This window comes from Octopus bimaculoides, chromosome 10 (assembly GCF_046866305.1).
Source record: "Octopus bimaculoides isolate indiv1 chromosome 10, ASM4686630v1, whole genome shotgun sequence".
In the NCBI taxonomy this organism is placed as follows: domain Eukaryota; kingdom Metazoa; phylum Mollusca; class Cephalopoda; order Octopoda; family Octopodidae; genus Octopus; species Octopus bimaculoides.
In genome coordinates this window covers 45738586-45766131 of record NC_142937.1, presented here as the reverse complement: position 1 = coordinate 45766131, position 27546 = coordinate 45738586, and the positions used below count along the sequence as shown (strand labels likewise).

At 35.4% G+C, this 27546-nt stretch overlaps 1 protein-coding gene across 2 annotated transcripts in view; it reads right to left on the bottom strand.

The window, feature by feature from the left end:
* Nucleotides 1-2141: 2141 nt before the first annotated feature.
* The window catches only part of LOC106867843 (tuberin), a 134089-nt gene continuing 108684 nt past the window's right edge, over nt 2142-27546 (bottom strand). For both annotated transcript variants that reach the window (XM_014912876.3, XM_014912877.3), the window contains exons 31-38: nt 19682-20080; nt 18048-18134; nt 16359-16548; nt 13562-13701; nt 9697-9784; nt 5185-5211; nt 3570-3658; nt 2142-2485 (exon numbers count right to left, since the gene is read on the bottom strand). In XM_014912876.3, coding sequence (XP_014768362.1) covers nt 2288-2485; nt 3570-3658; nt 5185-5211; nt 9697-9784; nt 13562-13701; nt 16359-16548; nt 18048-18134; nt 19682-20080 — 1218 coding nt within the window. In that variant the 3' untranslated portion in view covers nt 2142-2287. The remainder of the gene's footprint in view (nt 2486-3569; nt 3659-5184; nt 5212-9696; nt 9785-13561; nt 13702-16358; nt 16549-18047; nt 18135-19681; nt 20081-27546) is intronic.

Here is a 27546-nt window from a genome sequence, read left to right as displayed (position 1 = left end):
ATGGTACAATTATGTTCATGTATGTGCGAATATACACACATATATATAATTATACATACATAAAAAAAAACACGCACACACACACACACACATACATACACAGAGTACTTCCATATAGATACATTATTGTAATAGCAATACATACATTAAAACTATGTATGTGTGTATAAATATGTGTGTGTGTGTGTATATATATATATATCAACATAGAACAGTCATTTATGCATACATACGCTAGCCCATATATATATATTCATATAGACACAAACATACATAGATATACATTTACATACTTTTTTATTCTATACAAAACACACACACACACACACATACACTATATGTACAAACTAGCCACACATACACTAACAGAAATTTAGTTATAAACTTTAGAGCTAGATTTCTGTTTCAATACTTTGTCTTCATTATATTTTCATTTATGCTCATTTTTACAATTTCTATATCCAATGTAAAAAGATATCAATATTTTCTGGTAAAAATTAAAAAAACAGAACTTAAGGGTTGAAAGCTAATCAAAATAGTAAGTATTGACATCTTTCCAGTGGTAAAATTAGCAGGGAGGAGGAAATATTTTTTTTATACAGGTCTCTTTATTTTTCTGTATTATCTTTAAACTTTGAGTTTGTTTGTTTCCATTCTGCTGTGTTATTTATGTTATGTGTGTGATGTACACATACCTACATATTATATATATATATATATGTGTGTGTGTGTGCATGAGTGTATATGTATACTTAGACATGCACACACATAGTACATATATATGTGTGTGTATATATATATATATATATATATATATATATATATATACACACACACACACACATATATGTATATACATGCATACATATATGAATATACATACATATATGTGTATATACATACATATATGTGTATATACGTATGTATATATATATATATATATATATATATATATATATATATATATATACATATGTGTATATCATACATATATTTGTATATATACGTATATATATACATGTGTATATATGTACATATATACATATATATACATTTATATGTATATACATACATGTGTATATACATACATATACACATATGTGTACATACATATATATATATATATGTGTGTGTACATACACACATGTGTATATATATATATATATATATACATATATATATACACATGTATATATATGAATATGTATATATATGTATATGTACATATATGTATATACACACATGTATATACACACATATATGTATATACACCCATACATATATGTATATATACACACATACATACATATATATATGATATTATGTACAAAATTTGTAAGAAAAGAAGCAGGAAAAGTTGACAAGAATTTGGCTAATCCTTTTATATGTAAACATGTATGTATATGTATGTATGTTTAAATATGCATATATATATATATTTATGTAAACACACACATATATACATGCATGCATATACACATTTTTCATTTGTCTTTCCTTTTTTTAATTCTCATCAACTAAAAGCAAAGAAAGAACTCAATTCCTTCATTTGCTCCAGGGTCAGATAGAATAGAGAAGTTTCTGAATGGTTTGGGGGCATACAGTGGTTAGGGTGGGGTGAGGGGAAGGTTTGCTTTTTTTTATAGAAGGGGGTGGGTGACAGAAGGGGTGATGGGAGGGTACAAGTTGAGAGAGAAAGAGAGATGTAAGAAAAACAAAACAAACAAATATCAACCACAGTTAAAGGTTCTGGGGTCAGTTCTATTTAGACAGACATGTCACACAACCATTTTTGCCTATTTCCATGGTTACAGAATTAGCTGGAGTAGGGTTGAAAAGTCTAGCAGACTTGCTGAGCTCGTTTACTCTCTTCTTTCATTAATTAGAAGACACACGTTCAAATCAGCCACGCTCTCAAAAAAAGAGTCATATCATATACATACATATATATATATATATTTATATATATATATATATATATATATATATACACACATACACACAAATATATGTATATATATATATTTATATACGCATATATATATATATATATGTAAGGTGAGGTACTGGTGAGACAGGGAAAAAAAAAAACGAAAACACATCACCAGCATTTTGGCAACAAGAATGATTTCTAGATGGAAAATGGTAATGATGCAAATAAAAAGGAGAGGGTTGACAGATATGAGAGAGAGATAGAGAGAAACAGAGAGAGAGAGAAAGGGAGAGGAAAAAAAATGACTGATGTAGAATGGAAGAAGGAGAAGTGTGCTATAGAAAGATTAAATCTTCAGGAATAGTCCGTGAAATCTTCATGAAAAACTTTTGCTTCAGTCCGATCATAGCCAGCCCTCTCGTCGGCAGCTGTTTTCAATTTCTCCATTACTTTACTACGTAGTCGTTTCATGTGTCTTAGACGTTCCAACCAATTAGATGCAAAAGGATCTTTAGGGTTACTTTTCTGTCTCCAAAGGACCATAGATGCCAACTGAAATAAAGTAATTGTATAGTAAATATATATATTTTCTTATTTTTGTATGCAAAAGTTAATAAAATTGTATATGCTTGTTTAAGCTTTTTGATATTAATCCACTAGACCACATCTGACCAATGATACAAAGACCACTCATTTTAAAGATTCATTTCCTTCATTGGACACTAAACTCTGCTTGCGAAGACCTGTTGGGGCAAGCGAAATCGTGGTGGCACCACCGTTCGAGCGTGATCGTTACCCGCGTCACCTTCCTGGCATTTGGGCCGCAGCATTGCATTCCTGGCACTTGTGCTGGTGGCACATGAAAAGTCATTCAAGCGAGATCGTTGCCAGTGCCGCTGGACTGGCTTCTGTGCAGGTGGCACGTAAAAAACACCATTTTGAGAGTGGCCGTTGCCAGTACTGCCTGACTGGCCTTCGTGCCGGTGGCATGTAAAAGCACCCACTACACTCTCGGAGTGGTTGGCGTTAGGAAGGGCATCCAGCTGCAGAAACTCTGCCAAATCAGATTGGAGCCTGGTGTAGCCACCTGGTTTCACCAGTCCTCCGTCAAATCGTCCAACCCATGCTAGCATGGAAAGTGGACGTTAAACGATGATGATAATTATCTCAATGAAAGCCAGTCATTTTAATTCTATTTTAGTTTTATTTCAAAATCTTTGAAGTTAGTGGTCCAAACAACCACCAAATTATGATAAAGTTAAGTTACTAAATCCTTCCGAAATGTTTGATTATTTTCAAAACTAATTGAAATACATATCCAATATGATTCATTAGACATATAGTCATGAAAGAGTTAAAAACTAAAAACAGAATGTAGATAACCGATAATCATATCATGACGAATGAATGTATGATTATTTTCCAAGTTAATTCAAATTTCTTTAGTTTTCATCCAATATCTGATATTTTGTATATTGTATACTGAACAAAAATTTGAATAAATGAAGCAGATACTCTAATCTATTGATTCTTAATCTGGGGTGCAAGAGAGCATTTCAGCATGTACCACAAAGAGAGAAAGTATATATTTCATTCATACTCCAAAACAAAATTATTTACTAACTCTTATACTTACATTACAGTGGATTGCCATTAGCCGAACCAAAGCAGCTAATTTATCGTCGGAAATTGTCTTGGATTCTTGTCCCAAAGATTCAGCAATATCTAAGAGAAAGAAAACAATAAGTGAAATGGAATTATTTCCTGAGAGGAACATGATAGTAAAATGAGAGTATTTATATAATTAAAAAAATTGTCTTTAATTAATTGTACTGGTGTCATATAAAAAGTATCCAGTATGTTTATCTTTAAAGTGGATGGTGCTGGGAAGGGCATTCAGAAACCATGCCAAAGCAGACAGTAGAGCTTGCTGCAGTCCTCTGGCTCCTGTCAAACCATTCAATGAGGGGAACCTTCAGGTGGCTACTTAGTTTGCTAGAAACAGCAGCCAGGTCTCACTCAATTTACATCCTATACGTGTAAGAATAAATCTAAAAATTATCCAGTACTGGGCCTGAATAAATGACAAGATGTCACAGATGGAATACTTTACGATTAAAGTTTTTTTGTTGAATCAGGACTGATGTATAGTTAGCCTTTTATCATTTAAACTGGCTGTGTCAGTCTCAAATATTCTACTTCTTTTATGTTCAAATCATCCAGATCTGGCCTCTCACACTTACCCTACAGTGTCATTTTAAAAATAAGCAGACTCACATCACCAAAATCTTGAAGTTACAAGATAATGCATGATTAAATTAAAACAATGTGAATAAATAAGCATTACATTTGACAGAGTAATCTGAATGCTAACGAGTTAACTGCAATAGCAAGTTAATGAATACACCTGTACACCATCACTTGATCTGCTTAAAACAGCGATAAAATCTCTCCATTTAGAAACAGAACATCAGGCAATCTAGTTCTAAATACTCTAAGTTTGATAAACAAAAATAAAAGAAAGAAACAGGTTTTGCACACAGGGAGTGCCTTTGACTATAAATCTGCCAGATCAGAGATGACCTGGGACTAAACAACAATCACCACCACGTAACTAAATGTGCCTTTAGTGGAATCTATTCTGTTGTAAGTATTCAAGCCAGGTTTTCAATCTGACATAACTCTATCTCTTCCTCTCACGACTTTCAAATGCCCTGTAAACACCCACAAGTACTGCTTTTCTACTTGTGACCAAGACTTTGAAAAGAAAGAAAAAAACTTTATAAATAGGTTTTGATTTAAAAATAACAACTGAATACCATATATACTCACAGATAGGTTGCACTTTTTTTTACCAAAAATTTCAATACAAATCAGGAGTGCAACCTATCCACTCAATATCACAAGGAACTGAAGTAGACAGCAACGTATCAGTAGTTGAGTTGATTTATCAATTAGATTACTTTCATAAAGTCACTTCCATGAAAATGTCTTAATATTTGTAAGCAAAGTTTTGAAATAAAGGTGAATATTTGAAAATATCTAACAAATATTAGTTGCATTTACATTAAAAAAAGGGCCATGTAACTCCCCAGATTATAGTGCGACCTATCTGCAAGTCAACCGCAAATACCTACTTTGACAACCCCAAACTTAGGGTGCGACCTATCCACTGGTGTGACCTATCTACAAGTATATACAGTAGATAAAGTAAGAGAAGTAAAAATAAAAATAAAAATGTAGAATCTTACCAGACGTTATAACGTCTTTGACAGCAGCTAAGAGAAGAAAGAAAACAAGAAAAACAATTGTTAGTTAACTTATTACATTTACATTAGATATCAAAATAAAGCTATATTATATATAACACACACATTACATATATACTAAAATAAAGAAGATATTTACAGTCAGAATTGTAAATTACTGAAATTGCAATAGAAAATAATCCATAAAGTCATTTATTTTTATCATTTTTATTTTATGGAATTTTACTAGTGTAGCAAGCATCTTGATCCAAGAATGGGTGTGGAAACTAAAGTAATTACATCAGCAAAATCATTTTCAGTAATTTTAAAAACACAAAAATTGTTAGACTCACTTTCCAGTTATTTTTTTGAGATGTCAAAATTTTTGTTGTGCAAATGGAATAGAACTATGTTAGCAAGGATGCAGTAGTAGAACATGTAAAAACCAAACGGAAAATAAAATTGGGTTTGATGGAATCATCTAATACCTTCCCCTTGAAATGATTGGCCTCAGACAAAATCTGAAGCCTTTATTATTGAGTGAGAGAGCAGCACACGCTATTGAAGTGACACAGGGGTACAAATATATGAAGCCCAATATACCCATCATGACTACCTGTCTAATGTACACCAGGTACATGCATCAGAACCATACATGTGCGATATGGTGATCTCATTAATAAAACAGCACATGACCTTGCAGGTGGGGATCAGTTAGAATTTTCTTCAGGTCGAGTAGCCCATTCTGCTCAAAAGGTCCCTGAATAAAGTTTGTTTAAGGACCATGAACAAAACACATATGTTTCCAGAAGTGAATTATTCAAATCCAAAGAATTCCTCAGCATATGATTATGATGCTCCTCCACTACTTCTGCTCATGATCAGAGATGCGTATATTGTCAGCCACTAAGAGACATGCTCAACTGGTTAAGGTCAAGCAACTGGCAAGCAAATCTGTGGTACTGAGCAGAATATTTGCTGTAGCCCAACTTTTATACCAAAACGAAACATGTACATGATAACACTTCCAATCAATTAAGATCAAAAGCCATGAGAGACACTGCCTGGGCTTATTATTATTATATGCATCAGGGCATATTATTATTTCGTGTGCAAGATTCTTGACGTGGATACGTGTGTTGAAAGAAATACAATTAAACCTTGGGAGAAGCATTATGCCGGTAATAAACACACGCACTGGTTCAGTCCTTTATTAATTTATATAGTTTTTTGTTAAATTATTTCATTGCACTCTTGCAATCTCTTCAGTAACTTGTCTCTCTACTTCCATTTATTTATTTATTTATTCAAAATAAATGGAAGTGGAGAGACAAGTTACTGAAGAGATTGCAAGAGTGCAATGAAATAATTTAACAAAAAACTATATAAATTAATAAAGGACTGAACCAGTGCGTGCATTTATTACCGGCATAATGCCTCTCCCAAGGTTTAATCATATTATTATTATTATTATTATTATTACTATTTGGGGTCAATAAAGTAAGTGCCAGTTGAGCACTGGGGTCAATGTAATCGACTAAACCCCTGCTGTTAAATATCAGGCTTTGTGTCTATATTAGAATTATTATTGAGAGTAATTCTGTATTAGTCTCCTCTTTCCCCTAAAATTGCTGGCCTCTTGCCAAAATTTGAAATTGTTGTTGTTGTTATTATTATTATTATTAAGGAAGCAAGCTGACAGGATTGTTAAGCATGCTGAATGAAATGTTGCCAAGCATTTTGACTATCTTTACGTTCTGAGTTCATTCTGCCATGATTGACTGCTTTTCATCTTTTTGGGGTCAATGAAATAGTACCAGTTGAGCACTGGGGTCAATGTAATCGATTAACTCTCTCACACCAAATTTCAAGCCTTTTGCTTATATCAGAAAGAATTATTATTCAGAATAAAATTATTTTAGAATCCTCAACTTAATGGAGTAGCTACAATACTGCATTCACTTTGACTATGGGTTCAAGCTTAGCCAAGGATGTTATGAATACAGTGCATTAAGATTTATTAAAGCTCTACAGCAAAAGTTCTCAAACTTTTTGCTCCCCCCACCTCATGGCCACATAATACCCTCAACACCCCACCACTATTTTTATGTATAAATAAATATTTTATATTTTACTAATTTATATATACTATGAATCATTTGATATTTAATACAAAATTATATAATTTGTATACAATACTATAGAGGAATTCAAGACAGGATGCCCCTGGGAGCTCCTCTATGTTGATGACCTTGCTCTAATTGCTGAGTCACTATTAGAACTAGAGGAGAAGTTTCAGGTGTGGAAGCAAAAATTAGAATTGAAGGGCCTTAGAGTCAACCTAACTAAAACCAAAGTCCTAATAAGTAGGAAGGTAGACAAACCACAAACCCCTTCAGGTAGATGACCCTGCTCGATCTGTAGAAAAGGCGTAGGTAGAAACTCTATAAGATGCACCCAGTGCAAGCTAAGGACACATAAGAGGTGCAGTAATATCAAAGGAAGGTTAACTAGGAAGTTACGTTTTGTATGTGGTAAATGCTCAGGAGCAATAAACACTGAAAATGTGCAGAGAACAGCTTCTGTCACCTTCCAGGGAGAAAAACTACAAGTAGTTGATAGCTTCCATTACCTAGGTGACCAAGTCAGTAGCGGGGGAGGGTGCGCTGAAAGTGTAGCTTCTACGATAAGAATAGCCTGGGCAAAGTTCAGAGAGCTCTTACCTCTGCTGGTGACAAAGGGCCTCTTGCTCAGAGTAAAAGGCAGACTGTATGACGCATGTGTACGACCAGCCATGCTACATGGCAGTGAAACATGAGCCGTGACTGCTGAGGACATGCGTAAGCTCACAAGGAATGAAGCCAGTATGCTCCAATGGATGTGTAATGTCAGTGTGCATACTCAACAGTGTAAGTACCTTGAGAGAAAAGTTGGATCTAAGAAGCATCAGTTGTGGTGTGCAAGAGAGATGATTGTGCTGGTATGGTCATGTGGCGAGAATGGATGAGGATAGCTATGTGAAAAAGTGCCACACCCTAGCAGTTGAAGGAACCTGTGAAAGAGGCAGACCCAGGAAGACCTGGGATGAGGTGGTGAAGCACGACCTTCGAACATTAGGCCTCACCGAGGCAATGACTAGTGGCCGAGACCTTTGAAAATATACTGTGCATGAGAAGACCCGGCAAGACAAGTGAGACCATAACCCGTGGCCTTTACCAGGGGTGTAGCCAGCCCACTTATGCGTACCTTTCCTTCTTTGGACACAAAACTCTGCTTGCGAAGACCTGTTGAGGCAAGTGAAATCGAAATCAAACCAAATTCGACGACTGGCACCCATCCCAACCTTCCTTCATTGAACACTAAACTCTGCTTGCGAAGACCTGTTGGGGCAAGTGAAATCGAAATTGAACCAAATTCGATGACTGGCACCTGTGCCAGTCGCTAACAGCACCATCCAAGCGTGATCACTGCCAGAGCAGCTCTCAGGCTTCCATGCCAGTGGCACGTAAAAAGCACCATTTGAGTGTGATCATTACCAGTGTCGCCTTACTGGCACTTGTGCCGGTGGCACGTGAACAAAACATTCGAGGGAGGTCATTGCCAGTGCTGCTGGACGGATTCCTATGCAGGTGGCACATAAAAAACACCATTTGAGCGTGGCCGTTGCCAGTACCGCCAGACTGGCCCTCATGCCGGTGGCACGTAAAAGCACCCACTGCACTCTTGAGTGGTTGGCGTGAGGAAGGGCATCTAGCTGTAGAAACTCTGCCAGATCAGATTCAAGCCTGGTGCAGCCATCTGGTTCGCCAGTCTTCAGTCAAATCATCCAACCCATGCTAGCATGGAAAGAAGACATTAAATGATGACGATGATGATGACTATAATAATATTATAATAAATTCATAGCATCCCCCAATCTACTACCTTCCTCCCAATGCCTCCTTTTTCTCTACTGTCCCCCTGCCACTGCCCCCTTTAGCACCAGCGCCTACCTGGAGAGGCGGCAACGCTCACTTTGAGAACCTATGCTCTACAGGATAGTCATACCATAGCAGAATAATAGACAGATATGCCAGTTAAAACTAACAGATAACAATCTTCAAGGTAGAAGAGTGACAGGTGTATAACAAAGGATATAACGTTCAAAGATGTTCTCTCCTGCGACTATATCTTCATTACAGCACAAATGAACTTTTTCATTAACTCAAAAATCATTTGTTTCAGAAAAAATATATTTCAAAACAAATTACATATTCTATAGTTCTTTATAAACCTCAAATCATCTTACAGTTTTCAAAATAACCATGGAATTTTTAGTTATTCACTATTATTCTTATTTACCACTGCTAGTTATTACTATTACTGTTAAGGCTACCAATGGTTAAGTTGAAAAAGTACAAGCAAACCATAATTTATAAAAGAATATAATGATATGAATCTGGTATAATTCATTTAAGAAAAAAAAAAAATCAAATTTAACAAGAATAATCGAAGAGAAAACCATGAAATTCTTACCATTTTGGTTTTCTCTGGTAACTATTTTGACTGCATTAGTGTTACAGTCCAACGGTTCTATGATAATGTTTACAAAATTGAATTCACTCTGCAATGAAAGAGCAATTAAAAATAAAACTCTGCAAAGATATGACTATATTCATATATATATATATATATATATATATATACACATATATATATATATACACAACAAGAAATAATATTTGTCGCTTCTAATAGAAACAAAAGGGTATACAGGACTGCAAAAAAAGAAGTGCTCAAATGTAAATGAGACAAAGATAAAGAAACATTGGTCATAGAACAAACATTAAATTCGAGTCAACGATATTTGAGGTATGGTATAACACCATACCTCAAATATTTAATCATATATAAATATCACCATGGTTCTTAAACATATAAAAAACTAAAAAAGCACTCGGAGAGCACAGACCTCTGCCAAGCTCATTTTAAGATAGATACACGAGTAAAATTACTAATAGAAAAACGAAAATAAACTTTGGAATCAGCAACGCCACCATAGGTTACATGGAAACAACGAAAGTGTTTTCAAAGGAGATAATCAAAGAACATAACATTGTAATACTTCATGTAAAGTAAATATAACAAATATAAATTCCCAGATCACTACCACATTACCAACTTTTTCTGCAAGTTTCATCAAATACCGTTCACAACTTTTTAAGTTATTTTGCACACAGACGGACAAACCAATGCCGATGAAAACATAACCTCCTTCCTTGGCGGAGGTAAAAATATACATATACATAAAAACACAGATGGTAAAAATATATATGCGAATAAAATACAAATAGAACAGCCTATCAAAAAGATAAATATAAATGACTAAAACTTCGTAAAAATTCTAAAGTGTGCCATACTACCAAAAAACTAATAAACGAAGATAAAATAAAATATCAAACGACTAAAAATGTTTTATCAAGCAATTAAAAATATTTTAAAAAGTTTTTTTTACTCCTCTCACACAAAGTATGTCTAAAGTTCAATTTTTAAAACCATGGTAAGTTAGAGTTTGTGAGCAAACAGACTTCCACATAGGGTAATGTGGTTGTGGAACAATACTGTAGACAGGGCCATTAGAGCAAAGAAACAGGCCTGGAAGAGTAGGGGCAACAGGGAACTGTATCAGACAGCCAGAAGGGAAGCTAGGAGACAGGTATATCTAGCCAAAGGAAAAGCAGAGAAGAAGTTTGTCTATGTTCAGTGTCATGAAGACAAAAGAACTGAATTATTTCAGATTGCAAGACAGTGTGTGAGAGAAAACTGTGATGTCATAGGAGAGAAATGTGTCTGCATGGATGATGGTGCACCTGCTTTTAATGAATCTGCAAAGAAAGAGGCTTAGAGATGCCATTATGAAAGACTGCTGAATGTGGAGAATGAATGAGAGGAAGAGAGCCTGCCAAATCCTGGTAGATAAAGCAATTAAGGATATGAAGAAAGGGAAAGCTCTTGGCCCATCAGGAATCCCTGCTGAGATGCTTAAAATATCTGGCAGTTTGGGTTATGGTCAAGCCACCTGTATTGTAAATCAGGTGGTTCATGAAGGAGTCATACCCAATGACTGGTGTAGCAGCACCATAGTCAACTGCTACAAAGATAAAGGTGATGCCTTAGACAGAAATAATTACAGAAGTATCAAATAGTTGGATCGGGTGATGAAAGTTAGAGAGAGAGAGTCATAGCCAAATTAATTAGGGAGTTAGTCTAGATGAGATGCAGTTTAGTTTTGTGCCAGGTAGAAGCACCATTGATGCTATATTTCTGGTAAGGCAACTTCAGGAGAAATACCTAGCCAATGATAAACCTCTGTATTTGGCTTTTGTTGACTTGGAGAAAGCTTTTGACAGAGACCCCACTGATTCCTTATCTGGTGATCATAGAGGAAACTAAGGATAGATGAGTGGTTGGTGAGAGCCATACAAGCCTCATACAGGGATGCTACCAGTAAGGTGAAAGTGGGCAATGAGTACAGCGAAGAATTCAGGGTACAAGTAGGGATTCACCAAGGATCAGTCCTCAGCCCCCTCTTGTTCATCAAAGTCCTCCAGGCAATAACAGAAGAATTCAAGAGAGGCTGCTCCTGGGAGCTCCTCTATGCTGATGACCTTGGTCTTATAGCTGAATAGCTGAACTAGAGAAGAAGTTCCAGGTATGGAAGCAAGGTCTAGAATTAAAAGGCCTTAGAGTTATCCTAGCAAAAACCAAAGTCTTAATAAGTAGGAAGGCAGATAAATCACAAATCCCTTGAAGTAGATGGACCTGCTCAATCTGTAGAAAAGGTGTAGGCAGAAACTCCATAAGATGCAGCCAGTCTAAGTTTTGGATATATAAAAGGGGCAGCAACATCATAGGAAGGTTAACAGGGAGACTAACTTTTATATGTGGAAGGTACACAGGTACAATAAACACTGAAAATGTGCAGAAAATAGACTCCATCAACTGCCAGAGGGAGCACGCTAGAGATAGTAGATAGCTTGCGTTATCTAGGTGACCAAGTTAGTAGTGGAGGTGAATGCTCTGAGAGTGTAGCTGTAAGAATAAGATCAGACTGAGCAAAGTTCAGAGAGCTCCAACCCCTGCTGGCAACAAAGAGCCTCTCTCTCAGAGTGAAAGGCAGATTGTTTGATGCCTGTGTGCAAACAGCAATGCTGCATGACAGTGAAACATGGGCTATGACAGCCGAGGACATGCATAAGCTTGCAAGAAATGAAGCCAGTATGCTTTGCTAGATGTGCAATGTCAGTGTGCATGTTCAACAGAGTGTAAGCATCTTGAGAGAAAAGTTAGGCATAAGAGAAATCAGATGTGGTATGCAAGAGAAATGACTGTATTGGTATGGTCATGTGATGCATATGGACGAGGACAGCTGTATAAAGAAGTGCCGATCTCTAACTTTGGAAGGAACCTGTGGTAGAGGTAGACCCAAGAAGACATGTGAATAGGTGGTGAACTTTAAGCCTTACAGAAGCAATGACTAGTGACCGAGACCTTTGGCGATGTGCTGTGCTTGAGAGGACTTGTCAAGCCAAGTGCATGGTGGCACATAAAGAACATCTTTTGAATGTTTGGCCTCACAGAGGCAAAGTGGCTGAGTTCCTTTTGAGTGTTGAACCTCACAGAGGCAAAGTAACTAAGTTCCTTTCAAGTGTTGGGCCTCATGGAGGCAAGGTGATTGAGTTCCTTTTGAGCGTTGGGCGACACGGAGGCAAAGTGGCTGAGTTTCTTTTGAGTGTTGGGCCTCATGGAGGCAACAACTAAGATCTTTGGTATTATGTCATGCTTGAGAAGAAGAACCATCAAGGTGAGCAAAATCGCAGTCATGGTAGATACTGGTGTCACACAAATTAGCACCTGTGCTAGTGGTACATAAACGGACCCTGATGTCATGCAAATGGCACCTGTACCAGTGGTATGTAAAAGCACACATTACACTCTCAGAGTGGTTGGCATTAGGTAAGGCATCTAGCTGTAGAAAACCATGCCAAATCAGACTGGAATCTGGTGCAGCGTTCCAGTGTGCCAGCCCAGTCAAACTGTTCAACTCATGCCAGCATGGACAACAGATGCTAAATGATGATGACGTGTCTTTTCATGTACAGTAAATCGCCACATCTCCCAGTCCCTTGTCATTTCCTCAGTGGGGTCCAGCATTTGAAGATCCTTTCTCACCACTTCATCCTGTCCATACACACACTCACCCATATTCATAAATTTTATATAGACACAAACTTGGGTTTACAAACAAGAAGAAAACATACTCAATACAGTAACAAAGTATAATATTCTTACAACTCATTTAAAGCATCAAAAAGGAAAACAGTGAATGTAAAGAACTGACCCGTAGAGTAGTTACTGCATAGTCCTCTTCACTATTATTGTACACTATATTCACATAGTCGTTACCAATGTGACGTTTTTTGTTATTTCGAAGTTTATCATTTTTCATGTTTGGCATCAATGTGGCTATATGGAAGATGACTGAAACAAGTAAAAAAACAAGTAGTCACATTAGCAATGATTATTATAATTAATTTATATATACATGTGTGTATTTGCATTTCTTCTAAGAATCTATAAGTCAATAAAATAAGCACTCATATGTATGTCAATAGAGAGGATATATTAATCAAAGTATATGTTGTTAGAAATCCATTTTATCTTATCTACCAGTTTCACACTGGACATTAGATAACAGGGCAGTAGTCTAAACACACATGCTCTTTGGAGATGGTTAGTATGAAATAAATATGCTATCTAATATCCAGTTTGAAATCAGTTGGAAAGATTCGCTTAAATGGACCTACAATATTGAAATGCTTTGATTAAAATATATATATAAGCTGTACCAGGGCTTGTTGAGTTTCTAAAAGAACTAAAATAAATATAACCAGAAGTTCACTACTTGGATAAATTGGCTTAAAAAGCGATAGACAATCTTCAATTCATCTGAAAATGTTGATTTTCTCAAAATTACTGCATGCAAATCATCCAGATGGTTTAAGATGAACTTCACAATAATGTGCAAAGTAAGCAAACAAATAAATAAATACAGAACCTAAAACAATGTCTTGTTTTTACATACATTTTAAAAATATTTTCTCAGACAACCTGCATTGTCTTCAAAATGCTCTTCTAATTTACATAATTATTCTAAATTAATTATCTTTCTAAATATGAAAAAATTTCCAATTTTTACTGCCCTGCTTGGAGTATACAATACTTTTAGTTTCCGCCAGAAACAAAAAAAAAAAAAGAACAACTTTTTGTGGGAGAAAATAAAGTTACATAGCTTGTAAGTTTTTCCTTTGAAAGATATACCTCTATGAAAACTTACATCCACCTACATGCAAAACTGTGGCCAACAACTTTGAACATACAGAAATATTTTCAGTTTTATACATCCTTATTGTGGCTTTGTGTCAGCCTGAATATAATCCTCTTGCCCTTGTTAATTATTATTATGCAGAATGGGCTGAATCATTAGAATGTCAGACAAAATTATTTGCAGTATTTCTTTTGGTCATTTATGTCATAAGTTGAAACCCACTGTGGTCAACCTAGTCTTTCATATCTCCAAGGTTGATAAAATAAGGTACCAGTCAAGTTGATTTTACCAACCAGTTCCTTCTACAAAGTTACTGCAAGTTCTTCTGGCTCCTTACATTCTGGGCTCAAATTCTGCTGAGGTTGACTTTGCCCTTCATCCTTTCAAGTATTAGTTGAATACAAGGGTCAATGTAATCAACTATCACCCTCCCAACAAAATTTCAGGCTTTGTGCCTATAGTAGAAAGGATTATTATCATTATTAACATAATAAGAGGAGTACGATATGATATTTAATAAACACAGATTGACTGTTTATTGAACTGAACAATATTTCAACAGTTTTTCTATCTTCTTTGGGTTCAAAATGAAGAATGTAAAATACACAGAAATACAGAAATTCAAGATTTGAACTGGAACATCCTGCATGCTTTTCTAGCTAAAATGTCACAGTTTTAAACTAAGGTAGATGAAAGTTTGCACAGAGGGATATTTTGAAAGAAAAGAAATCATGTAACTTTTCTTATGAAATTTGTTTGTTTTTGTTCTTGGAGGGAAAACTAAGAACAGTGGGCACTACTGAGCACTACAGTTTGAAACGTCTTGTGTTAACTTAAGATACTTTTCATACCTCATTAAAAAAATACATACACAAGCTTATGAATACATGCGTACATATGCATGTATTTGTGCGAATATATAAGTGTGTGTTTGTATGACTCTTTGTGTACATGTGTAGATATAGGTACAGGTATGGTCGTGCTTCTCAACCATGTAGTTTTGTGTGTACAGCACCTTGGGCAAGTGTTTTCTATTATAGCTCAAAGCCAATTGAAGCCTTGTAAGTGGATTCGGCAAACAGAACCTGTAAGGCACTTGTTATATAGATATATGATATAAAATGATGATGATGCACATTTATATGAAGTTCAAGTTAAAGTATCTTCTGAATTGCTTGGATGTAATAATTTTGATGGAATCAACATCCCTGGACAAATTGCCAGCAGTTTCAGAAAGTAGTTTATCCAAAATATGAGTTCCTGTGATTCTATTCATTTTACGCATTAATAAATCCAGGTAAAGATGGGTACAGCTACTAGTCATCATCATCATCATCATTTAACGTCCGCTTTCCTTGCTGGCATGGGTTGGGTGGTTTGACTAAGGACTGGCAAGCCAGGAGGTTGCACCAGGCTCCAATCTGATCTGGCAAGGTTTCTACATCTGGATGCCCTTCCTAACACCAATCACTCCAAGAGTGTAGTGGGTGCTTTTTACATGCCACCAGCATGAGGGCCAGTCAGGTGGTACTAGCATTGACCACACTCAAGTGGTGCTTTTTACATGCCACTGGCATGGAAGCAAGTCAGGTGGCACTGGCAATGACCATGCTCGAATGACGCTTTTTACATGCCACTAGCACTGGCATCGACCACATTCATACGGTGCAGTTTACATGCCACCAGGACAGAAGCCAGTCTGGTGGGACTGGCATCGACTATACTCGAATGGTGGAATACTAATAAAATAAATTAGCAAAATACACAGAATAAAGAAGTAGTTTATTAGAATTAATAACTATGTGTTTACCTTGCATGAATTCATCATGCCAGCTGTAGGTAAATTGGCCGTCTGATTTTTCCCGTCCATCAAGTCCACCAAGAAAAACACATTTTCCATCTGTGTCTTTTAAGTGTATTAGTTGTCCCAAGTTTTCTATGAACTTCTGGTACCGATTTGATCCATGTTGGTTGGATAGAATATCTACTTCACTATTGCACTGGTGAAAGACAAATAAAGAAAATAGTTTAATATAGTTTCTAGATTAAAAAAAAAATAGTTGTCAGCATTGTAAAGAGGAATAGTAATCTGTAATTTTTTTCTGCCTATTGGAGCATTGTATATTTCAGTGTTAGGCTTCAGACAACATTAACTATGGAATGAAATCAAAGACATAACTGAAATCTCCAACAATGAAACAAGTTTGAGTATTGTGTTTTAAACACCCTTAACTAATATGGTACAAAACTAGACATAATGAAACACTTTAATGTATTGAAACATAAATAAGAAGATCTATAAAGCTAACAACAACAACTAACATTTTCTCTGATGAACAAAAGCGTTGTAAATGTGTCATATGGATGCAGGGATCAACTGCTGATTAAGAAAATGATTCTTGACAATTGTCACTACAGGAAAAGAAACCATCTCTTAGTGGCCTGGATAAACTATAAGAAGGTTTTGATCGTCTTCCTAACAGCTGGAAAGAGGAATGCCTGGAAGTATTCAAAATTTCATGAGTAATCAGGAATTTTGTATTTTATATCATGAAACTATAGAAAACAACATGAATTCTCAATACTGACGCTACAACAATAAAGTTAGGAAAAGTTGATATTAATATTTATTATGGGATCTTTCAAAGAGGCTTGCTATCTCCTTTGTTATTCTGTTTAGCACTACTTTCTATAAGCAAAATCCTGAATGAAACAAATTATGGACACAAGTGGTATGAAAAAACGTCAATCAACTTCTCCTTATGGATGACTTAAAACTGTTTGCAAAAAGTGATCAACAACTGCAGATACTCTTTCACACACTCAATTTAGTGATTACTTCAAAATGGAATTAGGGCTTGACAAATCCAGCAAGGCCATATTTACCAAGGGAAATTCATCAAATATATGCAACACCAGTATAGATAGATATACTGAAATAAAAGAATTAGAACCTGAGGGCTGTTATAAATATCTAGGAATACGTGAAAGAGATGGGATCAAATATTCACTAATGAGAGAAAAGATAAGAAAACAGTGCTATTGGAGAGTAAGAGATATTCTGAAAACCCAAGTTGAATGCCAAAAACAAAATTGAGGCCATAAGCACACTGGCCGTGCCTGTAATCACATATAGCTTCAATGTTACAAACTGATCCACCCCTGAGTTCAACAAAGGTGATGTCAAAATCTGAAATTTGAAGAAAATTGATTGTGTGCATCACCCAAAAGCTGGCATTGACAAAATAAGGTGATTGGGGATTAATACAATCTCAACTCTCATTGAAAATTGTAACCATGGGACTTTCTGCCATTCTGCAATACACAAATGCCTGGATGTTAAAACTGGTTCTGAAACATGAACATAAAGAGAGACAAAATGTTACTAAGCATTTTGTCTGGTATCCTAACAATTCTTTGCCAGCTCACTGAACAACATCAGCAACAACAACAACAGCAATAATAACAAATACAAGAAAAAATTAAATAACTCATTTACCTGATTCTCACCAACATATAACACACCAATTTTGTGCGTTTCATAGGATGGAATAAAGTCTAAGATATCTAATGATCGTTGTGTATCCTGTGAAATAAAAATGAAAGAAACACAAATTATTCAAGAAAAATTGTTTGAAAGCTATTATGGTACTTATTTACTGAATTGCTCCCTTCTATCTAGATTAAATATTTATACTAGCTCAGTTTTCTCTCATGACTCCTTTGTACTGTCATTCATGCATATGTACATACCTATATATGCCATTACTTTGTGTATATGTGCAAGCACATGATGGCACACAACAGAAAATACAGAACAACAGAGACCAATAAAGTAGTATCAAAGTGAAGACTGACAGTACCGTCAAAAATTTCAATTTTAAAGACGGAGGGGAAAGAGATAGTGTGACATCCATTCACCTTTCAGGAGTATTAGTGACATAAGCAGAATCACAAAAGTGTTACCTCCAAATACTGAAACCAGCTCCTGGAATCACCAATCTGTCAGAGTACTTGTTAACACATTGATAGAAAAGAATGGATAAGTTATATGGATCAAGAAGTAAGCAATTTTTTGTTCTCTAAGGCAGTAGTTCTTAACCAAAGGTATAGGAATCAAAGGCTGGGGATACATGACTTTATCTCTAGTATCATTTTGTACAGAAAAAAAAAGATAAAAGAAAAATCCTTTGTCCCTATTCTATTTCAGGTAAACCTTAGTTTGTAGTGAAAATGGTACACTCCTTCCCACATGACAAAGTGGTATGAGGCGATTATAAAGTCAATCAGTCATTGTAGGGGGTCAGTAGAAGTAGAGTCATTGTACGAGTTCTAGTTACGTCAAGGGAGATGTTTCAAAGTCATTGTCTTGCAGAGCTATCAGCAATAGCACGATAGACGAGTCAAAGATAATAAGATGCAGAATACTGCCCCAACATAACAGTGGCAACAAAAATATTACAGTGCCAATGACAACATACAAGTGGACAAGGATCCACATTATAACACCTTATATAAAATAAAACTAAGCCATCAACATCTTTGGCAGCCATACAGGAACCTTATGGGACTGGCAGAGATCATGGTGATTTCAACAGTCTGATGAAGGAATAGTGGGATATATTGAGCTTTGGGGGTCTGGAATCATAAAAATATATTGAGCTTTGGGGTGCTGAAATCATAAAAATAATTAAGAACTCCTGCTCTAAGGAAAGGCAGGAATACCAGAGCCTTTTGAGTACCATGTATCTGATGGTTGTTGTTAGTCCAGTAATCAAAGACTACCAACAGCCCAGTTTTCCAATCAGCAGGATATACTAGTTTTCCATTGCTTTCTTCATGTCAACAGGAAGACATTAATTGAGCCTTGCAAGACTTGAAAACACTCATCAATTTCACAGTGCTGCTGCTGGCTTATAGCAGTGAAGTACTGTGTCACCTGACAGAGCCTACTCATAATTAGGTGAACTCAGCCACTGTGTATTAAGTATTTCAATCATAGCCAATGTGACGGCAGTTTCAAGTATGATCCAGTGAATTTTTGGATCAATACCCAATCCATTTGGCCCTTCACACGCTTTAAATTATGTCTAGCCAAAAGAAATTAATATGTAAAGAAAAAAAGAAACTCACCTGATTGTTGGGTAATAGCAAAGGAATGTCAGGAGGTGACAAGAATATTAACCCATCATACAATTGGAGAAAGACAAAGCTGGGGTCAATACCACCCTTTACTTCATCCTTTTCTTCTTTCGTCTTCTGTTGACTGTCTTGCTGCACTTTCTTTAGGTTCTGGTAGGTGTGGTGTGGTGATGGAATTGATATCGTCTGACCACGTGGCCTGTGTGGAACTATGGACTCTAGAGAACCATGCTCATCAAAATCATCAGGATCCACATGAGTCGGTGCCACTTTCATACTCATTAGTCTTGGTCTGTATCCCGGATCATCATTATAGTAACTACTTGGAATTGGCAAAGGTGGAGTTTGTTGGCGTTTCGGCTGGACTTGTTGCAGCTGTGACTGAGAATACTAAATGATTTGAGAAAAATTGTGATTAATGAGAATATGCCTTCTAAATAGTCTTGAATACGTTTCATTTTCAAAAGTTTGAATAACAATTACAGTACCTTCATGTCTTACGTTTAGCACTACCATTTCTTATTATCATAGAATTTTATTTAAGCATAAATGCTAAAAGTTATATCATCCTTATGACCCTCATCATTAAAGATCTATGTTCTATGCTGGTATGGGTTGGTCAGTTTAACAGGACCTGATGGTTCCAAGGACTGTATTATGCTCCAGTGTTTGCTTTAGCATGGTTTCTATGTGCCTCTGAATTGTTCCTGTGCATCTCTCTTGTACTCTGTCCACACACACACTTCAGATCATCTTTGTTGCCAACTATTACCTCCCCGACCCATTTCTATTTCCTACCTTCTTCCCACACCCAAACTGATATTCATCATTGACCATGCTTCACCCATATTCACCATTCATTGCATTTATCTTTATCCATCTGCCAGTTTCCTTTCACATTCTCACAAACCTACCATTCCATTCACCTTGTTTGATCCTCTGACCACTTCTCTCTTATATTCATTTTCCTGCAACTTGAGGGTATAACCTAACACATCTTCAAAACAATCTACCTTTTTCCCAACTGAAGTACCCATCTATCTCCTCTACAGCAAGACACTTGTTCCTATCTCTCAATCATAGTTTAACTTCTCATCACCTGGCATAAAACCACCTCCCTCAATACTACACTCCCCACTCAGTTGCAAGGTCTTGTCTTGTGACTTGGCAACCTCAATAGTGCTGGTGCCATGAAAAAAAAAACAAAAGCACCCAGTATACACTTGTAAAGTGGTTGGTGTTAGGAAAGGCATCCAGCCATAGAATTCATGCCAAAGCAGACACTGGAGCTTGGTGCTGTTGAACCATCCAACATGGAAAATGGATGTTAAACAATGAAAATGATGATAATGTATAAGAGCTCAAGTTGTGGAGGAGGTAGCAGTTGATAAAAACCAATCCCAGCACTTGGCTGGATAATTTCTTTCTCAACCCTGGGTGGATTAAAAAAGGTAAAACTAACCTCCATGAAATTTGAACTTTAACTATGTAGTCTCATAACCAAATACCACAAAAGATTTTGTTCAATGTTCCACCAATACTACCTTTTCCATCGTTAACAAGATTTCATTAGAAATTCAACATTATATAAATAAAAAGAACAATTTACTCAATTACAAAAATTTAGCAAATAAATGTAAAAGATTGTCTGAAATTAACATTTTGGGTGACAGTGAATTAGATTAACCATATAAATGAATTAACTGAATCTAAATTATTTTCATGAAGCTAATTGACAGCTATATTACAAAATATTAAAAAAAATATTTTAAAATATTTTACATCAACTGAAAATATTTTTTTTTAAATTTAAAAAATAAGAGATTAACCCTCTCACCATGAGAAAATATGAAACAAGGAAGTTTAATTCAATTAACACCATACATGTTAATGCTTGCTAACCATTTAGAACTATTGCAATAAAACTATCTTCCATATAGCTATGTTAAAACTATCTTGCCTATATTTGTGCTAATATATTGCAATAAATCATAAGGAAGTGCAAAGAGGTTAATTTAACCCTTCAGCATTCAGATTATTCTGGCAAATGTATTTATTCACCCTGCTTTGTATTAATTATGCATTATCTCATAGCATTGAGATTTTGATGATGTGAAAGTTTATTTTTAGAATAACATTGTAGGGTAGGTGTGAGAGGCCAGATCTGGCTAGTTTGAACACAAAACATGGAATATTTGGGTTGGATTATGGCCAGTTTAAATCCGAAAGGATTAAGGGCAATTTTGGTTGGTGAGAGAGTTAATGCAAACATTACACCATGACATATATTAATAATAACAATAATTATAATAATCATTACTGTAATTACAATAAAATGAAATAAAAACAATACATGCTGCAGCTGATATGAGAATATCAAATAAAATAAAATAAAATATAAAATAAAAAGTAAAATTAAGTGCAGAGTAAATAAAAATAAATTAGAGGACTACTTCAAGTTTGTGTGTTTGCATGTGTCAGATTTCTTGCTTTAGAAGATATCAACACCATCCATAGGTATTTATTATTAATGATGAATCAATAATAGACATTCTGTACAAGAACAGCAACAATATATATATATATATATATATATATAACATATACATGGTGATGTATTTGCTTTAGATTTCATTTACAATACTGAGATTAGATTATCTTATCTAATCTCAGTATGATGATTTTGCCTAGATATAGCAGTACTAATAACCAATTGTTAGGACTCAATATAACTATGCTTTAGAGAGTACAGAGTATGGCATCAATTAATGAATGGAACAAGAGCAGGAGTCACATAATCACCTTCACTGGCTTACACCTATTTCTGCTATACAAAGCAGTGTTTGAACAGCATCCTATAGCTTCCTTGGAGCCATACGTACATACTATGTCTGTATATGTAACATCAAGATTATTTTAGAATCTTGTTACCTAATTTACTAGAAGTAAAGGATTCCTGAATTGGGTCAGCAACACCCTACAAAGCAGTGACTATAAGGCAGTCTCTTCCTACCATCACCTCAGCAATCAGAGAAAGAACATATGCAGGATACTGCTAGAGAAGAAAGGATAAAATGTCTAGCAATCTCTTCTGGGAATTTATGCACAGATATACAGATATCAGCAGAATAAGAAGAGCATATATCAATGAACTTATGGAAGATAGAGAATATGAAGACTGTTATGGAAGATTGGAACATCTAATGTAGAAGAGTTATAAGGTGGTATCAAAAACTTTCCTGGATTAGTTCTTTAGTGCACCAACAGATGGCAGTACACAGTTGCATACATGGTGAGAACTAGCAGTGACCTTCATGAAGCAGCATGCCGAGTGTTTACTTTGTAAGTTGTGAAATTTGTGTTTTTGTGTTCACATGTATGCTGTAATCTGTGATTTTTGTTATGAAGAAGAAGTTGGAACAAAGAGCCAACATGAAATTTTGTGTTAAACTTGGGAAGTCTGCTACAGAGACATTGAGCATGCTTTGACAAGCTTACAGTAATGAGGCAATGGGTAGTACATAATGTTTCATGTGGCATGAGTGCTTCAAAAGCAGAAGAACATCCCTGGAAGATGATGATTGATCTGGAAGACCTGCCACAAATGTCACCCCCAAAAATATGGAGAAAATTCATCAACTTGTGCATGAGTATCGTTGGAGGACAATCAACAGCATTTTGAAGCATTTGAGGGAGGACATTCAGTGAAAGGAACCAAATCTGTGGAGTACAAAGAATTGGATTCTTCACAACGACAACATACCCTGTCACCTCACTCGTGTTTCTCACCAAAAACAACATGGTATTGCTTCCGCACCTGCCCTATTCATCAAATTTAGCATTTGTGTACTTCCATCTCTTCCCCAAGATGAAAATGCAGCTCAAAGGTCGCCATTTTAACACTGTTGTTGAGATCAAGAGCAAATTGCAAAAGGTCCTTGACTCGCTTACAGAAAATGACTTCCAGGTCAGATTCCAAAAGTGGCAGGAAGGCTGGGACTGGTGTATTGCTGGTGTATTTTGAAAGAAATGATGTTAAAACTTAAGTAAGCTATTTTTTATTAAACATAACTAGTCTGAGAACTTTTTGATACCAACTCGTACATTGCTTTGGGCAACTGGTTAGATATGTACAGGTTGTAGTGAATATAAAAGAAAGAATTAGAGAACCAGACATGAGAAATATTGTGAAAAGGCAATGTAAAATGGAAGACCATAGAATTCAATGGTGTTAATTTGAAAAATTTTCACCATAAATGAAAGGGTATTAAATAGAGAACCAAGGAGAAAAAACACGCAAGAGAAGAAATTATATAAAATGACAGAGGACAAGAGGAAACAAAGCTAGAAAAGAGAATCATGAAATGATTCTTGCCTTGCAAGAGTTTGTAAAGAAGGAAATTAAAAATTACTAAAATGCTACATGAGTAGCTGAGGGAGAGAGAGGGGGGGGGGGGGTTGTAAAGCTACATACATAACTGAAAGACCTAGTTTTGTGCAATGCGTTTATCAAAAGACTGATGAATACCTCTAAATTATTGAGTCATTTATGAAGCTTTATAGAAAATAAATACCGAGTTCTATTTTTGTCATTTGTACCACCAGACCTACACACACACACACCCTATATTGACTTTTATATTCTTTCTAACAATGAAGTAATTTGAAAAGAAAACATGATCATATGGGGAGCAATAAAAGTCAGATTTGACTGAATAAACAAATATTGTGATCTTAATGAATAAAAAATACTGCTAATACTAATAACCAAGGAGAGTAACATGAAAAACATAAGTATCATTGAATGGAGATTAGTTCCAAGCAAACCAAATCTACACTTAAGCTTTGACACATGTAATTGGAGCAGTTTCATCCTAAATTTCCATAAATGAAGATGAAAGATTTCAGTGGTTCCTAAATAGTGGTAAAATAACCTACTAAAACCTGCCTGTTTAACCTTTTAACTGTGAAATTAAATTTCATATTTCAGTAAGGATGTTAAATATCTAGCACAAAAATAGAATTGATGTTTTCTACAAGTGATGTTGCCACAATAGACTTCATATGTCTTTTATCTTTTACTTGTTTCAGCCATTAGACAGCGGCCGTGCTGGGACACCACCTTGAAGAAATTTTAGTTGAATGAGTCAACCCCAGTACTTCAATTTTTTTAAAGCCTGATACTTATTCTATTGGCCTCTTTTGTCAAACCACTAAGCTACAGAGATGTAAACACAACAGCACTGGTTGTCAAGTGGTGGTGGGGAACAAACACAGACACAAACACACATGTGTTTGGGAAACAAGCTTCTTATTTCTTTTTTGCCCACAAGGGGCTAAACAAGGACAGACAAAGGGATTAAGTCGACTATATCGACCCCAGTGCATAACTGGTACTTAATTTATCGACCCCGTAAGGATGAAAGGCAAAGTCGACCTCGGCGGAATTTGAACTCAGAACGTAACGGCAGACGAAATACCGCTAAGCATTTCACCCATTGTGCTAACGTTTCTGCCAGCTGGCCTAAGAAACAAGCTTCTTACCACAGAGTTATCCTTGCACCTACCTCAACACAAAAATAGTTTCAACTATGACACTCCTCAACAAAAGATAAGCTGATTTATAAAACTGCTTCCTGCAGTTAAGAGTAATGAAATTTTGAATGGATACATCTAATTCCTGCAGTAAAAGGATTAATGAGTCTTTGAAGTAAACTATCAAGAAATGGAATGACAAATATCAAAGTTGAATTTCAAAGTAATTAAAATTCTTTTTATGGTCACTGAAAAATCACAAGGTAATTATCTATGAAGGAAATAACGATTTTTTATGCTAAAAGCGAAATATGAATTCTACTGGATCCAACATCTGTTACCTGTATTACTTAAGCTATTCTGTCCTCAAGAAAAATTTTAAAAGCCATGAAGCTTTCTCTTCCTTGTACCTCTCAGAATAATTAACCCCTTTACTGTGGAAATCAGATGTATCCACTTACACTGTCATTACCTTTAAATGCAGAAAGCAGTTTTATATACAAATCTTAATTTTTGCCGAGAAATGTCGCGAGATATGTTAAGTTTATTGAGGCAATGTGACTTGCGAAAAGACCTCTTCCAAATAAACTAAATCATCATTTTAGAGTTATATTTATCTAGCAAGTGAAAATTATCTGAGACCATGAGGTTGGAAGTGAAGCAATGAATTCACAGAAGAGCCATTTTAATCATTTAAAAACACAAAAATTGTTAAATTTACTTCTAATTTTTTTTTTGTTTTTTTTGAGGTGTTGAAATTTTCATACAGAAAACTGGATGAACAAAAGGTATGTAGGAAACTAGATAAAACTGAGTATACTAATAGTTAATTATCATATCAACTTAATAAGAAGATAAAAGACAAAATTGGTTTCTTTGGAATTTGAATTCAAGACATTGGGACAGTAAACAAAATAGAGTTCCTGGCTCTACTATTTTAGCAATCCACAATAGTCTACAAATAAACAAATAAATGAAAACTAAAAAAAGAAAAGGAAAGAAAACTAAAATAAGAAAGAAAAAGAAACAAAAATAAGGAAAAGAATAAAAGAAATTTCTAAATGGAAGTAAAAATGAGGACAGAGAGAGAGAGAGTGAGAGATAAAGAGAAACACCAATGATACAAACACCAATGACAACAGCAATGAGAAGAGATTCAGCTGCCAGGAGATAAAGTTTCAATACCATCATTTGATGTGCTCAATGTAGCAGCTAAATCTCCTTCAATAAACTACTTACCATTATCAAAATAGATACCACATGGCTTAAACCCTATATTTAATGACAGCAAGATCCAAAATCAAGATGGAATGGCTACAGCTAGAACTACTGATCCAATGATTTGTTTGGTCAGCCTACCTCTGTGCCATAGACTTATACAAGCAAAGATATGGCACTGAGGCTAAGAAGCTTATTCCCTGACTCAGTGATTCCAGGTTTAATCCCACTTGGCAGCACATTGGACAAGTTTCTTCTATCAATGCCTATAATTGATTAACAATTTGTGAGTGAAATTTTTAAGTTCTCTAGTCATTATATTATGCTGCAGTACTATATATATATATATATATATATATAATAATAATAATAATAAAGGAGTTACGACGCAAAAACGTATATATTCAAAAGAACATATTTATCTTCTTCAATATATATTTCTGTATAAAGAATTCATTAAGATGCTTAAATCAAAATTTCTTTACACATCATTCAGGAACAGATATAACATCAGAAAAAATACATTCTGTTTAAAAACACAAACCATTCATGGCGAAAAAATTTCACAATTACTATATATATATGCTTACTATAGCCTAAGGCTGACCAAAATCTTCTGAGTGGATTTCGTACTTGGAAACTGAAAGAAAACTGTCGTATATATGTGTATATTTGTGTATGTGTGTGCCTGTGTCTTGTGTTTGTACCCCCACCATTGCTTGACAACTGATGTTGCTGTGTTTACATTCCTGTAACTTAGCGGTTTGGTAAAAGACACTGACACAATGAGTACTAGGCTTACAAAGAATAATTCCTGTGGTTGATTTCTTCGACCAACGGCGGTGCTCCACCATGGCTGCAGTCACATGACTGAAACAAGTAAAGCAATAAAAATCTATGCCATTTTAATCCCGAGCAAGGCCGGGTATCTCTGCTAGTATGTATATATATATATATATATAAGTACGGGCACAGGAATGGATGTGTTTAAGAAATTTGCTTCCTAACTACAGGCTTCAGGTTCAATCCCGCTGCATGGTACCTTGGGCAGTATCTTCTACTATAGCCCTGAACAAACCAAAGCCTTGTAAGTGGATTTGGTG